This window comes from Eleginops maclovinus, chromosome 2, assembly GCF_036324505.1.
Source record: "Eleginops maclovinus isolate JMC-PN-2008 ecotype Puerto Natales chromosome 2, JC_Emac_rtc_rv5, whole genome shotgun sequence".
Classification (NCBI taxonomy): Eukaryota; Metazoa; Chordata; class Actinopteri; order Perciformes; family Eleginopidae; genus Eleginops; species Eleginops maclovinus.
In genome coordinates, this window is record NC_086350.1 from 25,095,551 (window position 1) to 25,116,918 (window position 21,368).

Sequence of the window (21,368 nt, forward strand, 5' to 3'; positions counted from 1 at the left end):
TATTTCGAAACGATGTATAGCTATACCAGTCACTTCTAAGACCCGACTTACAAGCAGTCTTTAGTGAGGAATCTCGGTCTTTCATTTGTTTCCAGAGAACCTCATTTAGCCAAAGTAGAGTATGTTTTGGTCTTGGTCTGTGTGGCATTCTTCTACTATAGGAGGATATTATATTATTAACAGTGGTTAAGAAAAGGTTGGAGCCATTTTCTATGTCCTCAATGGACAAAAGAGTAGTCCAGTTGATATCTTTTAGAGCAGATTTAAACATGTCCATATCCTGTTTTGGAATTCTCAGGTGATCCTGCTTCACAGTGATTGTATTTTCAAAAGTTTTTGGGTGAGTTTCCTTCCCAGTAGTGTAATATTATGGTCGGATAAACCTGTTAATAGATTATATGATTTTGTTATCCTTTCGGGTCTGTTTGTGAACATTAAGTCAATTTGTGTTTGAGTGGAGTGAGTGATGCGGGTGGGTCCAAGAACCAACTGGGTGAGATTACATTTATCTGTTATGTCTTTAAGTTTTTTCCGGTCGGAGTTGTTTTCCCAGTTTATATTAAAATCACCCATTAAAATGAGTTCTTCTCTGTCTTCATATTGTTTCAACATTTTATGTAGTTGATCATAAAAAGCACTGCTTGATGAAGGGGGACGATACAGGCAAATTAAGATAAATGACATTTCAGGGGATAGCCAAGCTTTCAGTCCAATGCATTCCAGCTCTAATGCAGGTGATCAGATTACATTTGATTGTCTCTTTCACATAAATTAACAACCCTCCCCCTCGCCTTTTGACTCTGTCCTTTCTGAAAACAGTATATCCAGGGACATTGACAGCTGCTTCTGGGGAAGATTTATTTAACCATGTTTCTGAGACACAGAGAAAATCCAGGTTGGAGTTATCAGCAGATGTCCCATTTGATCGCACTTTGAGATACTGCTGCGGATGTTTATGTGTCCGCCTAGTAATCCCCTTGGTTTAGAAAGTGGGTCCCACAGGATTTTTGCATGGTTGAGAGTTTGGAACAAATTAAACTTGCAGTATTTCTTGATAGCTGGATTGAGACCAATGTGTTTTCGTTTGTGCAGTGTCTGTTTAGCAGGCCGCATTACCGGTTCAGAGCTCCCAAAAAAAGTTGGCATGAGTGTTGGGAACTCACCGCTGGCCTGCTTCAAAGTCCCGGAGTGTCCGTAGCCTGCTGCTCCGTGTAAGGTTGTATCCGCATCGGAGGCTGTTGGAAAAAACAAGTTTGTAAATAAGTTGTCATTATACAACTATGTAACTGCATGCTATTTGTACTTATTAAGAGACAGATAAAAACAGGAACAAAATGTTCCAGACCGATGAAAACAGGAACAAAATGTCTAGACAGATAAAAACATTGATATGCTTAACCGCTTAGTCACGTGTCAGAGTTTCAGGTTCAAGATGAAGTATTGACAATAACAAGTCGTGTAACATGAGCTCCGCCTTATCATGTATGCTAATGAATAAAAGAGCACTGGGGGAAGTCCGGAGTCGGAGTTGGCAGAGATCTGGTGAAAAGCTTATAACTCTAAGACCCAGACCGGACTCCCCTTGCTGCAAGTAAAACTAACGGTGGCCCCTTGTCTTGTCTGATTGTGCATGTTGAATTCTCTGAGCAACCAGGTTCAGACACAGGTCTGAACCTAACAGAGGCTACACATGGATTTAGCGTATTCAGGGAGGACCGAGGCGTGACGTCCATCGATGCCATCCATGAACACCCACCCGATCCTCGGCCTCCTTCCACGTTCAGACCCCGACCTCCGTTGTTGTCCGGGCAGCAGTCCAGGGCCGGTGCCAAACGACAACCATGCGCATCCATGGAGAGGTACGCATCAGCAGCACCACAGGTATGCGGCCCAGGGTTAGGCTGGATTTCTCCAGCCAAGAGGAGGATTGCCACCAGAAAAAAGATCTCCTGGTAGGGCCGTCTTGATTTTTCTTTCCCTCTGGTACCTGTATGTTTTGGCAGGGTAGCTTGGCCATTGTTTAGCAGAACTTCGTAGATAATATGTTGGCTCGATATGTTTGGTCTGATGCCGTGCTGAGGCTCTCCATGCTCAGTTGAATTTGTATAACAACGCACAGAGAGTAAGAGTAGTCCAAAGACAAAACATACTACAAACAGGCTTTGAGTGATCTGAGCACTTTGCCTTGGTAGTATCAGGCGGCGTGAGCCGGGTTTTTGCGATGACAAGAATTGTGCGTAATTGGCAAAATAAAAAATTCAACCTCTTTTAGAAAGTTTCCATTATCTGGTTGGAAGAGCTTATCTGATGAACCTCTGAATGCTAGGTTTCTTTCATATAGAGACTGTGTGATACTTATGAGGCGTGTAAGGACATCTCGCCATCTCTTTCTTTCAGCCTCCAAAGCTGTCATTTCTATGTAGTCAAGTGTTTTTCCACAACTTAAGCGCAGATCAAGTTCTCTCCACTTAATCATATTGCTTGTGTGTTCAGGACTACCCTCATGCTGCTTCAGAATGGCGTTGATATCTGACCAGTCATTAACACCTTCTCCTATTATTTTGTGTTTTTTTGTGGAAAAGAGTTTACAGCAAAAACAATACACAGCGTTGTTTTTCACTGACTATGAAAGCCAGCTCCTGGTAATCTTTTCACCATTTGACAGCCATCTCTGTAATAATCCTGGATGGAACCCTCTTCTGGACTTGTCTTTGGGGTAAGAAAAATCCACTCCTAGCTTGAATGGACCTCTGCGCACTAACTCAGTCCGCATACAGTCCGTTAAGACTTGGGGCCAGTCTGCTGGATCATTTGGTGGAGCAGACTATTGCTTTAGGGTCTGAGCTAGCTTCTGATGCTTGCTGTACACACGTACTTAACGGTGGCTGTACTGGACCTGTGCTGCTGCTGGTTGAAGGTGGCTCATCTGTGCCTGTCTTATCTGGGTCTGTCCCTCCACTGGCTGACTGACTGGACTCTGTGCTGCTTGTTAGGAACTTAAGCATAGCACCTGTAAAATAAAGATCAGGCTACCATTAATTCAGCAAGCAAACAAAATTCAATCTTAGTAAATATTTATCCATTACTTTCCATTTTGTATAAGTGCAGTTGTAACTACACTCAGAGCGATTGATATGACACTTCAATTACAGAAGCTAGCAAGACGCACACGGAGACCGTCCGGGGTTCACCCAGGGCTCACCGCCCTGTTATGTAGGTCAAACGCGGACTAGCCCCGTCCCTCCCACTCTCCCACCCGGAGGGGAGAGTTACCTGACTGCTGTTGCTGCTGTTCATTTTTCTTTTTTCTCTTTTCACTCCCCGAGGGATAACTCCGCTTCATCTTGCTGATGCCGTTAATGCATATGCATCACTGGCAATTTGACGTGTGCAAGCAGCGCGACGGACGTCACGTCGTCACGTTTGTTTTTGGTTTTTTTCCCACGGGGCCTCTATGGGCCTTTCTCAATATGCGTTCTTGTCTGTACTCGTGTGCTCGTGTTCTTGTGAAACGTCATCCCTTGCTGCCCAAGAACTGTCTCAAACCCAAATTCGCTTTCACCAAGAACGGATAAAGTTCCCGGATGTATTCCTGGAAATGTTCTCGACATGCCCATTTTACCAAGGATGCATCGGATGCTAACTTGTGTTAACTCGGCAGCGAAATCCCAGCATTAATTTCGGCATTCAAGCAAGGAGCGGAAAATTACTCGACGCCATTGAACAATGGTACGTTTTAGGGCCTGCGATTAATCTTGAAACCATAACGCGTTAAAAAAAAATTACGCAAATTAATCATATTATCAAGTTTGACCCAAACTTCCTACCGTAATTCCAGCGCGCATGTTTACCTGGCTGAATTACTGAAAGGTGTCACAAACACAGATAACATGATGACTGAGGAGGCGTTCCCTGGTGACACCAGGCTGGTGTGCTTAACGGTACATTTAGTTTTTAAAAGCTTCCAGACGGAAGTTTAGATAAAACCAAAGTTGTGTGCACATATTGCAGTGTTGAACTGTCTTTCCACCGAAGCACAGCAAGCCTGAAGTACCATCCTCGGGCAAAGCACATCTTTGCTGATGCTAGCAAAGGTGCTAGCACTGAGACAGCATCAAGCCGTGTTCGCCAAACTACACTGGCAGAGTGCAGCAAGAACTAAGCTAACCAATGCTATCGCTAAATGGATCACCGTTGACTGCAGGCCCATCAACATCGTTGAAGACCAGGGGCTTCAAGGTATTATCCAGATCGCCACAGATGACCCATCATACAAGCCATCTGCTAGGGGAACTATTGTCACAAGAATTCATGAATTGTTTGGCAGCGAAAAGGCAAAGAAAGCGGAGCAGTTGGCACAAGCTACATTTATTGCACTGACTGGAGACCACTGGACATCAGTAAGCAACCATAACTACCTCGGTGTAACAGCACACCTAATCGATGACAAATGGGAACTGCACTCTTTCGCTTTAGGTGTGGGGAAAACAGAGGAAAGGCATTTTGCAGAAGCATGTGCTAGTCAGTTTCTTCAAGTTGCAAAGGAGTGGGAGATTACAGACAAGGTCACCACTATAGGAACAGACAGCGCGCGCAATATGATCGTGGCAGCAAGGAGTCTACCATTCGAGCACATGCCCTGTGTAGCGCACATTATACAGAGGGTAATCACAGTGTCTCTCCGTGACAGCGCGTTTGACGGTGCTTTAGCCAAGTGCCGTAAAATAGTCGGACATTTCAAACACAGTGCTGCAAACACAGCAGAGCTGAAACTTCAGCAAGCCTCTCATGGGCAAGAAGAGCAGTCACTTATCCAGGACGTACCCACGTGCTGGAATTCAACTCTCGAAATGATAAAGCGTGGCCAAAACAACAAAGACCCACTGAAGGCAACGCTAGCACAGCAGAAGCACAAATTAGCCATGCTAACCTCAGCTGAATATGACAGGCTGGCAAAGTTGGAAACACTGCTGGAGCCATGCAGGTAAGGTCACTTCCCATCTCCAATACTTATCATCTCCAATTTTATTTTCTGGCAAATACAATTAATATAATAGTCACTTTGTTATTGTATGTCAGAAATAATTTTAGGCCTGTCCCCTAAATGGGTGTTAAATGAATTAAAAGTGTAGTCATTAATACTGTTGGTTTTGTGTGTTTGTAGGTATGTCACTGAGCTCCTGGGTGGTGACAAATATGTGTCCTGCTCTGTAGTGCTGCCTGCACTCTGCCACCTCTTGTACGATGGAGGTCTCAGATGTTGACCCTGCCTACATAGTGCGCTTCAAGACTGCATTCACAGAGGACCTCAACAGACGAAAGGACAACACAAACCTGTTATGGCTAAAGGTAGCAACAGCTCTAGATCCCAGATTCAAGGACCTCCGGTGACTACCCAGAGCAGAGAGGGAAGAGGTGTGGCAAAAGCTGAGTGAGATGCTGAAGGACAGAGAACCTGCATCACAGCCATCCAGAGAGGGAGTTGAACCAGAGCCACCAAAGAAGAAGATGGCCCTCCTACTGATGGGGTCAGAGTCTGATGATGAGGCACTGTTCACAGACAAAACTGTAGACAGGTATAAAGCAGAGCCCAGTGTCGGCATAGAGGCATGTCCACTACAGTGGTGGGCGGCACACACAGGTGCTCATGGTAAGCTGGCCCATATTGCACAGAGGTACTTGGCTACACCTGCCTCAACAGTGCCATGTGAGAGACTGTTTTCTTTGGCAGGCCACATTGTGCAGAAGAAGAGGTCCGCTCTGTCATCTGACAATGTCAACAAGCTGGTCTGCCTGAGCAACTGGTTGAAAGAAAAGTAGACTGTATGAACAGGTTGAGTCATGTCACACAAGTTCACGCTGTTTAAAATAATCTTATTCAACTAAGAGTGTGAAAAGGGACTGCTCACTTTGTATCTTCAAAGACACTATGGCATTCAGTTTCTTAAATAGGCCCACTGTTACTCACTATAGCATTCATTTGGGTGAGATGTTACTTTGCAAACTCTTTACAGGCAAGTTGTTTACATTCACTTTGTAGCAGACGTCACTTTGTAACTGTGTTTATGTGGTTGTCTGCTAATCCTTCTAGTGTGCAGTTCATTACGGATGTTGTGGGCAATGCCAAGCACTCCCTGACACTTCTTACTCAGCAAATTAATAGATTGTAGTTCAGAAATTATCACAACTAAGCTGAGATCTTATAATAAAGTAAAAACTTTGATTCCTCTAACCAGTTTGTCATGCATTTCTTTATTGCAACACAACACATGATGTATTTGTTTTATCTCCCCCCAAAATACAAGTAAATACTAGTATTTTAAACTTGTGATTAATGACAACAAAAAATATTTGGACGGTGCCTCTGCTCCTAATTATTTCCTATGATCGATTCCTTTGCTCTTGCACTTTGTTGTTATTTTATTCACTTGTGGCCCTATTTATTGTAATGTATTTGTATCTTGTATGTTGAGGACGTGTGCTGCTGCCTTCTTGGCCAGGTCACCCTTGAAAATGAGATCACGATCTCAATGGGTCTTTTACCTGGTTAAATAAAGGTTAAATAAAATAAAATAAAAATATTATAATTAACGTGAATATTGTGCATAATGTAAACACTTTCATAGGTTTGATATGTTTCGACGGGGAGGAGGGGGGAGGAGCTGTCGGAAGAAGGAGAGCAGGAAGAACCGTTGTGAGGCGACCTGTTACACTGAAAGTGTCCGTCCTGAAGCAGGACAAGGACACATACAGTTCTCACACGGGTAAGTGGGTTTTTAATGAACAACTCATTTACATATACCTGAAAATGCCTTCTTAAGAAACTCTCAAAACTATAAGCCACATAGACATCATTTCATATCAAAATACTTTGGGATTTTGATGTTGGAACTTCACTGACCCTCAAGACCAGTATCTGCATAATTATTGAGTTATTGCTACATGTATAAATATTTGCATTATAGTGCAGGTGTACATATTTCCTAATAAAGTGGCCACTAAGTTAATATACAGGTTATGTAATATCACGTTTTTCGTTTTTTTCAGATATATCAGCCACCTGCACAGTCGTGGTGCCCTTCGACTTGGACCTGGAACAATTCAAACAGGCCGTAAGGGAGAAAGTCCAGAGCATTGCAGCTGAATTCGACCTCTGCCGGCTGGTTGGACAACTACGGAGATTTGTTGTCCTCGATGCACTGTGTCCAAGGGACATTAGATCAGGCAATGCATTGGGCCGAACATTCACATTGTTAAACAACAGGTCAAATAAAATAAATGAAACATTGACCACTGTTTAATTCTGTAGATCTAAAGTAAGCCCCCTTCTTTTACAGGGTGCTGCTCCACCTCAAAAACAAGATCCCTCCCAGCCTCAACCATTACCCGGCACATCTCGGGTTGTTCCCCAAGTTGAGGTAAATATGATATAAAAATAACTTGTATTTTAGGGGATATAAGGACAATTACCAAATGTTGTCATACAATCATAGCCGGCTCAGTGACATGTGTTTCAAACCAGTTAGGTTTTTCATAATGTTCTTGAAGAGATAGCTCTGCCCCATATGAAACAGGTTTTAGATTTTTAGACAGGAGAGAGAGGAAACAATTTGGCCACTGTTGCTTCAGCATCTCTATGCTCTATGCTCTGAGATTAATTAAACAGTAATGATAAGTCTATAGTCTCCTATAAGAATCCACAGGGTGCTGCCATCCATCCATATTCATCAGAGGTCAGGCCCCCCTCAGCTTCTACCTCCCATCCTCAGCCAGCCACTTGCCCATTTGTGCTTGTTATGTTTTTCGTACATTTACATGAAAATAAGGTTCTAAGTCAGTGTTTCAAGTCAAGACACGAAATTCAGGACTTTTACTGTAACAGAGTATTCCTACACTCAGGTACTTTTACTTTTACGGAAGGACAAGATCTGAGTACTTGTCCCACCTCTGAAAAAGAGAGAATGGAGCAGAGGCAGAAGATGCAGACAGAGTGCTGATTAAAGGGCAATGGCAAAGACAAAGTGTTGCCAGCTTTCGTTTTGGTCAATTCAATGCCTCCTATGACATACACCCATCTAAAGCAGCAGGTGTCTGTCTGTGTTCACTCTATAACTAAAGTTTTTACCAAAGTCAAGTCATGATAACACAATGCAGATCTGCTGGTTACATTTTGTGCAAATAGCATCAGGCTGTTAAATAACCACAGACATCCTGTGCTCTATGCTCATCAAACATGCCATTAATATGAATTGTTCTACACGGTTTATTTTCTGTCTGTTCCCTTGGGTTCATGAGTCAGAGCACATAACAACAACCTTACATCGTCTTGCCAAACATTTTTAAGTAGTGGCTTAGGCTTGATGCAGGTTTATGTTATCAGTTATGAATTTTCCTGCCTCAAAAAATACACTTGGTGTGTAAAATTGTCATTGTGAGAATCTCACGGTCAATGTGTCAGCCGCCTTCAAAGCCTGACAGAGGATGTATCCCTTGTGTAAGTCCAAAGTTTCCTTTTGGAGAAAAACCTGTGTATTGTACTTCAGTCTCATATAACACTTCCTCTCAGTCGTGTCACCATGTTCTTATATCTCAGCTGTCTTTCTGAGAAATGAGAACACAGTGACATACAATTCGATTGATAGGAATGATAGAGCAATCTAAGAAAACAAGCTTGAAGTTGTAATAGCAGAGTGTAATGTTTTGCCTTGGAACGCTATATTCGACACAAGCTTTGTCTCTACCATTTTTTTCAGCTCAAATGTGAAACTTCGCACAAAGGCAATCTAGTAACATGAAAGCCAGATGAGATATGCGAAGCACATTTGTGCGCTAAAGTGTCATTAAACCCCCTCCGCCCCCCCCCCCCCCCCCCCCCCCCCCCCCCCTATCCAACACTGTCATTCTGTGTCTTGTTGGCTACAGGGTTATGTTAGCATAGCAAACCCTAAGTCACAGCTACTGCTATAACTAGCTAGCTAGCTTGGGTAGCAAGGTGTATCATTAATTCACATTAACTGTGCTTTATTGTGGTACGTAGACAGCGACCTTGTTCTTTAGCACTTTTCATTTAACATCCCCCACAAAAAAAAATCTACAGATATTAAAACAGAACTACGAAAAAAATCACATTAAAACATTTTTCTCAAAAAGGGGTTTTTAAAAGTGACACAGTCCAGACCAGTTTCTCAGACAGGTTCTTTCAAAGACCAGAAACCCTGAGAGCAAAGGCTGTTTCCCTTTTGTTATTTGATCTTGACCTTGAAAGGACCATAAGTATCTAAAGATCTCAGGGTGCGGGATGAGACATAGGGCAATATGGGGTCACAAGAAAACTTAGGGCCAAGCCTTACAAGGCTTTGAAAAAGTCAAAGATCAGCTCATAGAATGTGCCCAAGAGGGGAGTCAAGTCAGGTAAATGGTAAATATGTAGTTTATAGAAATCATGTGACATGTGAAGAGTGGTGATTGTAATGCATGGATGAGTGAAATATATGAGTGTTAAAAGCAAGCAACAGACAGATCCTGGAGGCAGGACAGACACTGAGAATTGACTGGTATTTATATCTTCTGTGGAAAACATCACAGGTGTCCCCACATTAGCCTAATGACCCCCCCTGCCTGCTGCCAGCGGAAAGATGTAGACACACTGGGCAGAAAGGGAGGGGTCATAACAGTAAGTCATTTATAAAATCTTAAAATCGATTCCAGCGGGGAAAATGCAAGTGGGAGAAGTACTCAGATCTTGTACTTGAGTAAAGTAGAAGTACCAGAGTGTAGGAATACTCTGTCACAGTAAAAGTCCTGCATTCAAAATGTTCCTCCAGTAAAAGTAGAAAGTACTCTCATCTAAATGTACTTAAAGTAGCGACAGTAAAAGTAGTCATTGTTTGATTGGTCCATTTCAGAATAATATCTCTGATCTGTTTTATAATTATTGATCATTAAAGTGTTCTCAGAGCTGGTAAAGGTGCAGCTAGTTTGAATGGCTTTGTATACTGCAGGGTAGCTGCTGAGTTTACTCCAGGTGAACTAAAGTCTGATTTAAGGGCTGATTATATTTACCATCATTAATCCACTTGAGTGGTTACTAAAGATATCCTCAGCATAATGAAGAGTGAAGCCAGAAAGGGGTTAGACAGCTGGGATAAACAAGCTGTAGCCTATTAAACTCAAGATACAAACTGCTGTTGGCTAAAACCTTTTCCCTGTTCAAAAAATGGAGGTAAAAAAAACTGGATCTCAAAGTGTATCGTCAAAGTATGGCTCAACAACTGAGACCTTTATTTTTACCTTTGAGAAAATCCCCCAGAAAAACACTTCTGCCAGCATAGTGTGTACTTTAAAAAATCTCTATACCTAAACTGAGAATCAAGTTCTGAGAAATAAAGCCTTTCACACTACTCTATGGGATGGATCAAATGGTGATGTTAACAAACTGTTTCACACACACACAAACATGTAGGCAGATTTCTGAAAATGTACAGGTGCATTCCTTAAGTGTTGCTTACGTGAATATATAAACTTGCGCAGTTTTTTCCTTTTTCTTCCTTCTTCCTGCTATTGGTGAAAGATTACCGTATATGAAATGATGAACCTTCAAAAGTTTCCGATATTCTTTCCTAACTTTTAGCTGCCGTTGGTTTTCTATGAAAATATTCCTTCAGAAATCTGGTTAATATTTTATGATATACCCACGCACTGCAGATATTATAAATCTGTCTGTATTTTGTTCTGGGAGTTTTAAAAATTGTAAAGGGAATAAAAAGTCAGTAACAACTGATGCGCAAAAATAGCTGGAAGCCCAGGAGGCTAATTTCTCCCCTTGAGGGTTACACATCATATTTCAGGGGAAAAAACTGTGGACAACATCTGCACATCATCTGGACATCCTGGCTCAAACCAATTTTGTATGATACAGCCAGAGTGAAATTGTCACAAAATGAGTCACAAATGAAGTCCAGATTGTAGGACCTCAGCAGGGAATTCTGAATCAAGCATTAAATAAGGGACATATGATGCTCATGTTCAGAGTCACATGTCTCCATGCTTTAATATTCAAAAAGCTCCTTATTTTTCTCATACTGCCTGTGCTGCAGCACCTCTTTTCACACACTGTCTGAAACCAGAGCCCAGTCTGCTCTGATAGGTTAACTGGCCGGTTGTGATTGGTCAACCGCTGAGTGTTACGTAGTGACGGCATCTGAATCAGAATCAGAATCCCTTTATTCGTCCCACAGAGGGAACATTTTCATTTGTTATAGCAAAAAAAGAGCCACAGACAGCTTAATGTTACAAAAAGATTTTTAAAATATATACAAAAATTATACAATTTCGCAGAGACCTAAAAATAGACCTCAGCAGCCAGGTAAATATTGCACTGTTAATTAACTGTATATATACATATTGTAGCATTCGCGGCTCTGCCGCACTGCTGGCTAGTTGAATGAGGAAGACATGGAGGATTCAGTTGAACCAGAGAACTGGGTTTTATTACCCTCACAACAGACTTAACCCCGGGGTTGGAAGACTGCCCACAACAACAAAACAGGTTAGACTATCTAGGCGGCGCACTTTCTTCTCACCAATTGTCTTTCTCTCTTCTTCTTCGCTTTTCTCAATCACCGCAGCTCCACACTCTTCTTCTACTCTCTTAATTCCCACCCCCCTCTTTCTACCCGGCCTGTCCAGCTAACTAGGGCAACATCTTCCCCCCATAAATCCCCCCCCCCCTTTTGAGTCTTTCCCCCATCAGCGCTGCACGGTCGCTACAATATATATATATATATATTGCACATTATATCACGGGGTGTTATAGTCTGTGTTGTTATGTATGGGGGTCTACCGGGGGCCATCTAGATTGCAAATGGTATTGAGTTGAAATTATTATTCCATATTTAATGCTGTGTGCCTGAAATAGATATGTAAATTGATTTAGAAATCATTGAGAATGGCAGAACTGGAAAAAATGTAATCTGTAACTTTTAAGAGTAAATCACAGAGTAATGTAAATATAATGTAGTAACGGAATTCAGCGTGCATTTTTCAAACTGTCCCTTTCTCTGCATCCTAATTGGAATTTTTTTTAAAATTTGAAGGGGAATGTGGACTGTAAAGGGTGATACACACCCTCTCTTTTAGAAAAAGTGTCAGATATAAAAATGTTTACATGATTATTCATATCCTTAATTATATTGAGTACAAGTACAGTTACTGTACATCACAAGCTGCAGCATTGAGGCATTTTTCAAAAAATAAATATAAAAAACTATTCTCTGATAGGATCCATATCAAATTAACAGACAAATATAAATGAAGGCGACACCTGACATTTCTGTTTAAATTACGTGTCACTTGTTAGCCATAGGAGCAATTTGGGATGAAGCGTCTTGCCTAGGGACACAACGACATGCTGACTGCAGTGAGGATGGAACCAGTGATTGCCAGATCGGAAGATCAGCGTACTATCCCACTGTGCCACAGCCTCCTCAAACTTTCTGGAAGAAGAAATGTGTCTTTAAGTTCTGTGTATTTCAATAAACTAAATAAACTCATGGTGGCCGTTACTAAAGCTGACGTGATGGCCAGTAGCTCCAAAGAGCTCGGCTGCACTTTTCTCATTTGTTTTCTTTCGGCTTTGTTACTGGAGCATGTGGCATATAACAGAGCTACACGTAGAATGGAAACTATTCAGCAATTACAGCATCGTCTGACCCCCCACGTTTGAATTCCTGATGTGTGATTATAGATCAATTGCTTCTTAGTGCCATGGTGTTCCATTTCTCAGCGATGAACTTGATGAGTGAAAGGTTGTCAAAGTAATAATCTTTATTGTTTTAATTAATTTCTGAAAACTTTAACCAACTTGCACCTTGAAGGTGTGTACATACTTGACGTTGCACTTTCTCCTGTAGGCCTATATAAATAAAATATTAATACATCATATATCTGTTCACATCTCAACCATTTTAATTTTATATTTTCACTCACATTTTGTATTATTATTTACATTTTCTTGTTAGAATTCAATAAAGATGTATCTTATATTACTCGCCCTACTATGACAGTACGAACTCTGTTGAATCATCCTTTAGTTAACGGGTGTTATACAGTACAGAATGTAGAATATCATACTGTATCTCCATACACATACTGTGTGCCAGTTGTGTTTTAGATACCAGAAATAAATAATAACATAACTGCTGTCTTGCTCCTAACGTCAGACTTTATGTGACAGTAACGGTGTTGTTTTCTTTCTCCTTTTGACATTACCGTAAAACACTGCGCTGCTGCAGATATATTTATTCCACTGTGCTTTTTGGCTAAAAGGGTTTGGTCCCAGCGATTCAGATGACATCAATCAGATGTTAATGACATGACGCCTTAATGTACCTATGACCATAATGCATTATGGATGAACCATTGATTCCTAATGGCTAGTTAATGTACTGCATGTGACCGCCAGGCTGTGGTTTCATGATAGATGGAAGGAAACCAACCTCCCTCTCTCTGCCTCTTTCCCTGGGTACACACACACACACACATACGCGATCAATATTGGTTTTAATCCAGTTTTTAATCCTAAAAAGGTTCATATCCTGTCAAAGCCTTGTTTGTTTCAGGCTCCTGCAGATCATAAATTCCTTTTCTTTACTCAAAGTCACAATAAATGGCCACAAAAACACTTATTAGCCTAGCATAAATCAAGCTACAATAAAGCCCTGAAACACTTATACAGGCTCACCCTGTGGCAAAAGAAGAAGAAGAATCGGAGGATGAAACCCTCTTTATTTGTCACATACATGCACACAGCAGAGCATACACAGTGAAATTGGTCCTCTGCATTTAACCCATCCTAGTACTAGGAGCAGTGGGCAGCTATTGTGCAGCGCCCGGGGAAAAGAACACACTGCAATCACAAACAACGTTGTGTATATACAGTATATAAAATATAATATATTATATTCACTCTTGTTTTATGTCCCTGGACGAGCCCTGAGGTTCTCTTCAGCTGGCTTTTTCCTATAGTCCCCTAAAATAAAGCGGGTAAAGCAGCTTTTATCCACTACGCTCCCAAACTGTGAAACACCCTACCAGTAAATATCAGAGAAGCCAAGTGAATAAATAACAGTGCCGAACCGTCAGGGCCATCAAGGCCTTCTCTGCTGGCATACATGCTACCAGAATCCCTGAATAACGTTGTAATTTTTTAATTTATTTTTTTACTAAAGGTTTTAAATTAAATTATTTCCAATAGTCCATTCTCTTAATTGTATAGCTTTTCTCTGTGTGTATTGGTTGTGCTGCGTCCAGTAATGGTTGTTAATGTTGGAGCTTTTATCCAAGGATCGGGATGTGTTGCTGGGTGAAATGTGCCCTCAGGCCTTCAGAATCAACAGTGTGGCAATGAAACTGTTGCATTGACCAATCAGATTTTGAGTTGGCGACACCAGGGCCATCTAGCAGGCCTACCATGACGGCATTTTCACGACCTTTGATTGGACTTTCAGCACTAGCAAACACTAGCGTGTGTAGCGAGCTGCTGGCACACAGCATTTGTAGCGGCCTTAGCAAACTGCACAAGCTAGACCATTTCCGAGTAGATTTTAAAGCTTTTTTTTTCAAACCCACTATGGATGACAGTGGAAAATAAAATGATTCGGTGAAGCTAGCAAGCCTGTCGCAGCCGGGGAAAGGGTTACAAGCAACGGTGCTTTTGAAAAATGTTTGCACGACCCACTACATTGACGTCAGTAACGCGTTACTCATTTCAGTAACAAGTAACCTAACACGTTTCTATTTCCAAACCAGTAATCAGATTAAAGTTACCTATCCAAGTCACTGTGCGTTACTATTTTTGTCCTTTTCCTTGGTAAAAAGATATATTTTTGCTTTCTTCTTGCGTCTCGGGGAGTGACGTCTATGCCACAACTAAGTCACGTTTTCAGCACGAGGACAACTCACTTGTAATACCACGCAGCGACACAAACGTAAACAACAATGGAGAAGGAGAGAGATGCATGTTTTCTAGCTGGAAATACAGTCACTACTTTGAGTTTGTGTCAGCTAAAGATGACAATATTAAGGTTTGTTGTACTCTCTGTGCTGGAGACAAAGGAAACATTGAGGAAACATTTGGAGTCGCAGCACGGCACAGTCAAACTTACAGAGCAGGTCCCACCAGGTGGTGCGAAGCAGAGAGCTGCGACGAATGCAGGAAGCCCCCCACCACCCAAACAACAAAAGCTGGACTTGCTGGAGAATTGAAGAAGTTGGTCGGGCAGCATGTTGGACTCATTGTTATGTTGAGGTGGCGGGGGGGTTTTGTCGGCAGCTGCTGAATGTAACTAGTAAAGTAACTTGTAATCTAGCTAAAGGAGTAATCAGTAATCAGATTACTTTTTCAAGGCAACTGTGGCAACACTGTGTGTATATACACACACACACACACACACACACATACATACATATTTTGGCATAGCTAACACGAATATTTTTAGGTATTAATGACATTCTCTGTCTGAGTTACTGTGGTTTTTGGGGGAGGTTACTTCCTGGTTCAGCAAAAGGAGTGGCGGAGGGCTGAGGACAGATAAATACTGCAAGCAGCCAATTGGGACAAACCACATTCTTCCATGTCAAAGGGGGCATTTGGGTTGTTTCAGTGTCCATTTGAATCCGGTAATCTCAATGACCCCTTGTTTTCAATTTAGTTTGGCCTATAAATGTTCCTGGTGTTGTCATTGTGGCAGTTTGGTTTGTTCAGTAACCACCTGTTAAGTTGCTATCAATTTTATGAGAGGTATTTTCTGTTGACTTCCTTTATATACAGGAGGCCTGTGATTAGAGATTCTTTTTGTGTGTGTGTGTGTGTGTGTGTGTGTGTGTGTGTGTGTGTGTGTGTGTGTGTGTGTGTGTGTGTGTGTGTGTGTGTGTGTGTGTGTGTGTGTGTGTGTGAATAAAAAACCCAGTTTACCTTTATAAACAGAAAAAACTAAAGTGTCTAAAAAAAAGTTGTGTGGTTTTTTACATGTAATACTTTAAATATTTAAACATATATATATATATATATTTATATATATGGTTAGGGTGTGTCTTTTAGCTGCGACGTTAGCTTAGCCTAATGGCTCCGATCTCCATTCAGAAAACACACATTTTACCTGTGTTTTACCTGCCGTCTTGCTGTCACACTTGCCAAAGTATGAATTCATGGTTTTTACTGATCGGTGCCAGTGTGTGGTTATTTTGGCATCATTTTTGATACATGTACAACAAATAAATCATAGTAAAATATGGTAATTCTGTTGTTGATATCTACTACTCCATGGCCCGTCCAGTTTGAGTGACGCAAGGATACACAAATGAACGCCGCAGTCAAAGTCGCTCAAGCAATGCTTTAAAATAAGCTTCACCTCCGGTGTGAATGAACCTTTACTGTCTGTCTCAAGCTCCCTCCCAAGTTATTGCTGAGAGGACACTACGCTGAGACGGTAAATGTGGTTTAAAGTGCAATTAAACGACATTCATTTGAACGTTAGTATTTTTTACTTTCTGAACTTGTCTTCTCATTGCATTGCAACTGACTGGCAGCACTGTGCGTTAGCAACAGCGAACTACAATCACAACCTCGAACATTTTACAGAAAGGATATTTCCAGAAAGTGGCAGCATACTGGCAACACAGAGAGGGAACTATATCACTGAGGTAGGTCTTAGTGGATCTTATCTGCAAATATTCAAGATTTCCTGTTTTCATAAACATACATGTTGTTTTAACATTGTAGTTTGAGAAGTTTAATGTAACTCGTCTGATTACAAAGCTTAAAACAGTGTTACCTTTCTGACCACGCTTTATGTTATGTTATACAGATTGTTGAACCAAGTCAACCATGGACATCCGGTACACCCCGTACCAAAAAAAGGCTGGGACAAAAGTATCTTCTCTGTCTGCTTTATAGCTGAGAACGGTGATAAACATTCACTTCAATTAAATACATCAATGCAATTCTATGTCACAAGGCCACAACATGTTACATACAACTACAACTGTGAAATGATGTGCTCCCAAACTATCATCAATAAACAAATAAACTAACAAAAAGGAAATATTTTCTAGGCAAATGACCATCAGCTGAACATCAGAGTTCCCAGTAATGATCAAACTGACAGGTAAGTGTAGCATTAGAGTCCAATAACTTCAAATGTAAGATCCCAAAGATAATAATTGGATCCATCGTTGTAGTTATCTTTTAACAAAGTGTGCTAACTAATGTTTTGACATAAACATGTCTTTATCTGACTTTTAGCAGAAGCTGCAGCTTTCAAAAGCCAGCCACTATGGGTCAGCAAAGCAGGGACTACCACCATGGACACTCTGATGCCAAGACGGTCCCCCTGCCTCCAGGGCCCCCACCTGCCCACACAATGATTGACTTGAAGAGGAGTGCTGGGACGAAGTACCCTAATGACATTACGATGTCTCCTGCTCCTGCCTACGCTGGGTCAAACATGTTTCAAAACAAAAAAGATATGACAGGCAGATGTTCTCCGATGGAGGTTGACCCACCTCTGAACAGTTCCACCTCGATGTCTAGAGATGTGTATATGCGTCCTGCTGCTGTGTTCAACACAAGCAACACAAATGCATTCAGACAACATCAGCCCAGCAAGTGAAGTCTAGACATGCTGAGGCGGCGCTGTACTCGTAGGGGACGAGAATGTCCTGATTTTATTGTGTTTGTTTTTGTGTTAGCAAATTAAAAATGAACAAAATGTTTTTTCTCGTGTTAGTATGTTGTGTTAAAGTTGCCAGGTAAAATGTAAACTAAGTCAGACGAATGCACAAAGGGCAGTATGGGTCTAAATAAGATCAGATAAGAAGTACTTTATTGATCCCAAATTGGTCTTTTTTTCTTCCACACCAAACTCATCCAGCCATGCCTTCATGGACCTTGCTTTGTGCACTGGGGCACGGTCATGCTGGAACAGAAAAGGGCGTTCCCCAAACTGTATCCACAAAGTTGGAAGCATAGAATAGTCCAGAATGACTCGGTAAGATGAAGCATTAAGAATCACCTTCACTGGAACTAAGGGGGCAAGGCTAACCCCAGGTAAACAACCCCATAGCATTGTACCTCCTTAACCACAATTTACAGTTGGCACAATGCAGTCAGGCAGGTAACGTTCTCCTGGCATTCGCCAAACCCAGATTGGTCTATCAGACAGCCAGATAGAGAAACGTGATTGGTCACTCCACAGAACACGTTTCCACTGCTCCAGAGTCCAGCGGCGGTGTGCTTTACACCACTCCATCCGACGCTTGGCATTGTGGTCGGTGCTGTAAGTCTTGCATGCAGCTGCCCGGCCATGAAAATGCATGCCATGAAGCTCCCGGCACAGTTTTGGTGCTGATATTAAAGCCAGAGCAGGTTTGGAACTTTGCAGTTATTGAGTCAGCAGAGCTTCGGCCACTTTTACGCACTATGCACCTCGCTCTGTGACTTTACGTGGTCTGAGTTGCTATGGTTCCTAAACGTTTCCACTTTCCATAATACCACTAAAAGTTGATCGTGGAGTATCAGAGAGAAGAAATATCACAAACTGACTTGTTGCAACGGTGGCATCCTATTACAGTAGCACATTCAAATTCAGTGAGCTCTTCAGAACGACCCATTCTTTCACAAATGTTTGTAAAGGCAGACTGCATGGCTAGGTGCTTGATTTTATACACCTGTGGCAATGGGACTGAATGAAACAGCTGAATTCAATGGTTAAGTATACCAATACTTTTGTATGTATAGTGTACCTTCAGTAAAGATTGAATTATTTGCATGTATAATATATACCACCCTCCAAAACCCTTTTTTACACTGAAAGATTTATAGATTGTTCCAGGTCAGGGTTTGGGAATTATGCTATCTGTTAGCATTACTAACTAACGACGGTTAGTCGGATGCCCTATATGCCCCAAAACATAATCTGACATAGGATCTATGCTTTCATATATGTCTTTAATTTAATATTTAATCCTTTTATCCTATCCACTTTTCCAAAAAGTACATAACCTTATTACAGGGGATGCATTAGCATTGTCAGCCGGTTAGAAACAAACCATTTCATTGTGTCAAATCATGAGTTTTATTTCCTGGCAATCGGTCAGGTTGGTTTCCGGTCCCTTCTGCATCAGGCTATAGTAATTCATCTCAAATCACCTCCCACTATAAACACATATATAATATATTCTGCTTAAGTGCAGCCAAGAGGCTGGCCTATACTGAGTGTCATGGCTCATACCTCAAAAGGAAAAACCCACTCACGCTATATTTATTCCGGAGCTTTAGGTGCAAATTGATCTTGTGACCCCTGAACTTCACATGCACATTTGCTCGACAGCATATATTTGATGTTATTTACACCACTGCTGGCTGAAGTCAGCTTGCACAAAATGACTCTGTATCAGTCTCAGCTGGGGTTGACTGCGAGTAAATTAAGCATCCCGATCGTATCCCAGAGGACCCCTCTGTCCTGTTGGGTGACAAGGACATTATGGAAAAAAAGACATTCGGAAAAAAAGACATTCGGAAAACAAGGACACACACACACCACTAAAATAAATGCAAATCAGCCTATATAAAGCGGTAGTGCAGAGAAGACAGGGCGGTCCTGCTCCAGTGTTTCCTCTGTATTTAATGCATTCACTACATTCTTTAAAGGTGCGTTATGTCATGCGTTAGAGGCCTGCTCTAAAGAAAAAAGGGGCTGTATGTCACCTCTACTGCTGAGTCCATACAATCTTAAAAATCATCAGTTAATAAAACAGCCTACTTAATATATGCGATATATCTTTCCTCTAGTGTTTCTTTATTTCCGGAGTAATTTGTACTCCCTGGTAATGCCTGTCAGTCACAGAGGCAAGAATTACATTACATTTAGCGGACACTTTATCCAAAGTGTCTTACAATAAGTGCCCCCAACCATGAAGAAACAAACTCAAAAGCGCAAATCTTGAAGGTACATTTCCTATCTATGAACCCAACCAGATTACATGCTACTGCATTAGCTTCACTTAACCCTTGTGTTGTGTTTGAAAGCTGTTACCGTTCATGGTGCTCGCAGGTCAATTTTGACCCATGATTTAACAAAAAAATAATGACTATCATCCAAAGTTTTTTTTTCTACATCATAACTAACTTATTATGCATTCATAACCATAAAATCCTGTTTTTATTTTTATTTTATGACCCCAAAACACATATTTTTAAGTAAAAAATGGGATTGAATTCACTACAGTGAAGACAGTGGATAATTTTGTTATCTGACTATAATAGAGTAATATTATAATACAATTTCCCCCAAAACATTTTAGAACTTCTTTTGCTCATTGTGAAATCGACAGATACTGAAATAATATGCGAGACAATGTTGTTCATGCCTCGACCCTAACAAGGTGATGAAAAAATGATTTCTACAGTCTCTGATGTCCTGATATTCAGACTAAATTCAACCAAACTTAGAGGCTATCATAATGACTGATTTTGGGAAGAATTGAATAAGGCCAACAAAAACGTTAATTCTGGATTATTGATTAGTTTTTTATGTGCTGTTTTACAGATGTCTGTTTCCCAAAGTAAGTCAATGGGAAAAATAATTTTGGGGACCCAAATGACATCTTGGTCTAGAATGGAAGTGTAGTACCAACATTTGGAGACTACTAAATTTGCTTCAATAGCCGGCACACTTCCTGGGAGCTTGGCTCGAGTCCATGAAGCCTTCATCATCTCCCTGTTCTGAGGTCAGACTGGTGCTACAGTAACTCACTATCACTCCTAAAGGAACAAGTGAAATTCCATATTTTTTGGGGCCCTTATCTGTTTGATGAAAGCAAGATTAGGGAAATCCAGGTGCAACATAGTACCAATACATCTGACTGTGCAAATTTAAGTGGACAGGCATGGTGTATTTGAAATGACACAATGCAATTTTAGTGTGATGGACAGGGACATTTCATCTGTTGTGCTTTTGGATCCAAACCTGGTTAAACTGAGCAGTTACAGCTGGGTATGAGGGACATTATAAGGTGCCTGGTAACACTGAGTGTTTCATGTTAGAGACAAAGGGGCTGTGGTTGTTAATAATGGGATCTTTTAGCATCTTTTATTCATGACAGCTAACATGAAACTTGTGGTTTTAAATTGACATTTGAATGACTAGTCTTTTTATTTCCTGGTAAACTGGTGATTGTTTTACAGCGGCCATCAAACTGTGAGCCACTCTCCCCCTCTTATCTAGCATTGCTGGCAGTACAGTGTATTTTCTATAGATTGGCTATCAAACACATATAACCAAGTTCAACCTAAATCACTGGCCTTTTTC

At 41.2% G+C, this 21,368-nt stretch overlaps 1 protein-coding gene and 1 long non-coding RNA gene across 2 annotated transcripts; both read left to right on the top strand.

The window, feature by feature from the left end:
• The first annotated feature begins 1,575 nt into the window (after positions 1 to 1,575).
• Positions 1,576 to 6,223, top strand: LOC134882045 (E3 SUMO-protein ligase ZBED1-like). Its single transcript, XM_063909714.1, has 3 exons — positions 1,576 to 1,952; positions 2,666 to 4,984; positions 5,165 to 6,223. The coding sequence occupies exons 2-3, from the start codon at positions 4,083 to 4,085 to the stop codon at positions 5,262 to 5,264; spliced, it is 1,002 nt and encodes a 333-aa protein (XP_063765784.1). The 5' UTR covers positions 1,576 to 1,952; positions 2,666 to 4,082; the 3' UTR covers positions 5,265 to 6,223.
• A 10,130-nt stretch (positions 6,224 to 16,353) lies between these two features.
• Positions 16,354 to 17,635, top strand: LOC134874529 (uncharacterized). Its single transcript, XR_010167083.1, has 5 exons — positions 16,354 to 16,487; positions 16,640 to 16,701; positions 16,866 to 16,963; positions 17,113 to 17,165; positions 17,303 to 17,635. It is a non-coding gene; the product is annotated as an uncharacterized LOC134874529 (long non-coding RNA).
• The last annotated feature ends 3,733 nt before the right edge of the window (positions 17,636 to 21,368 follow it).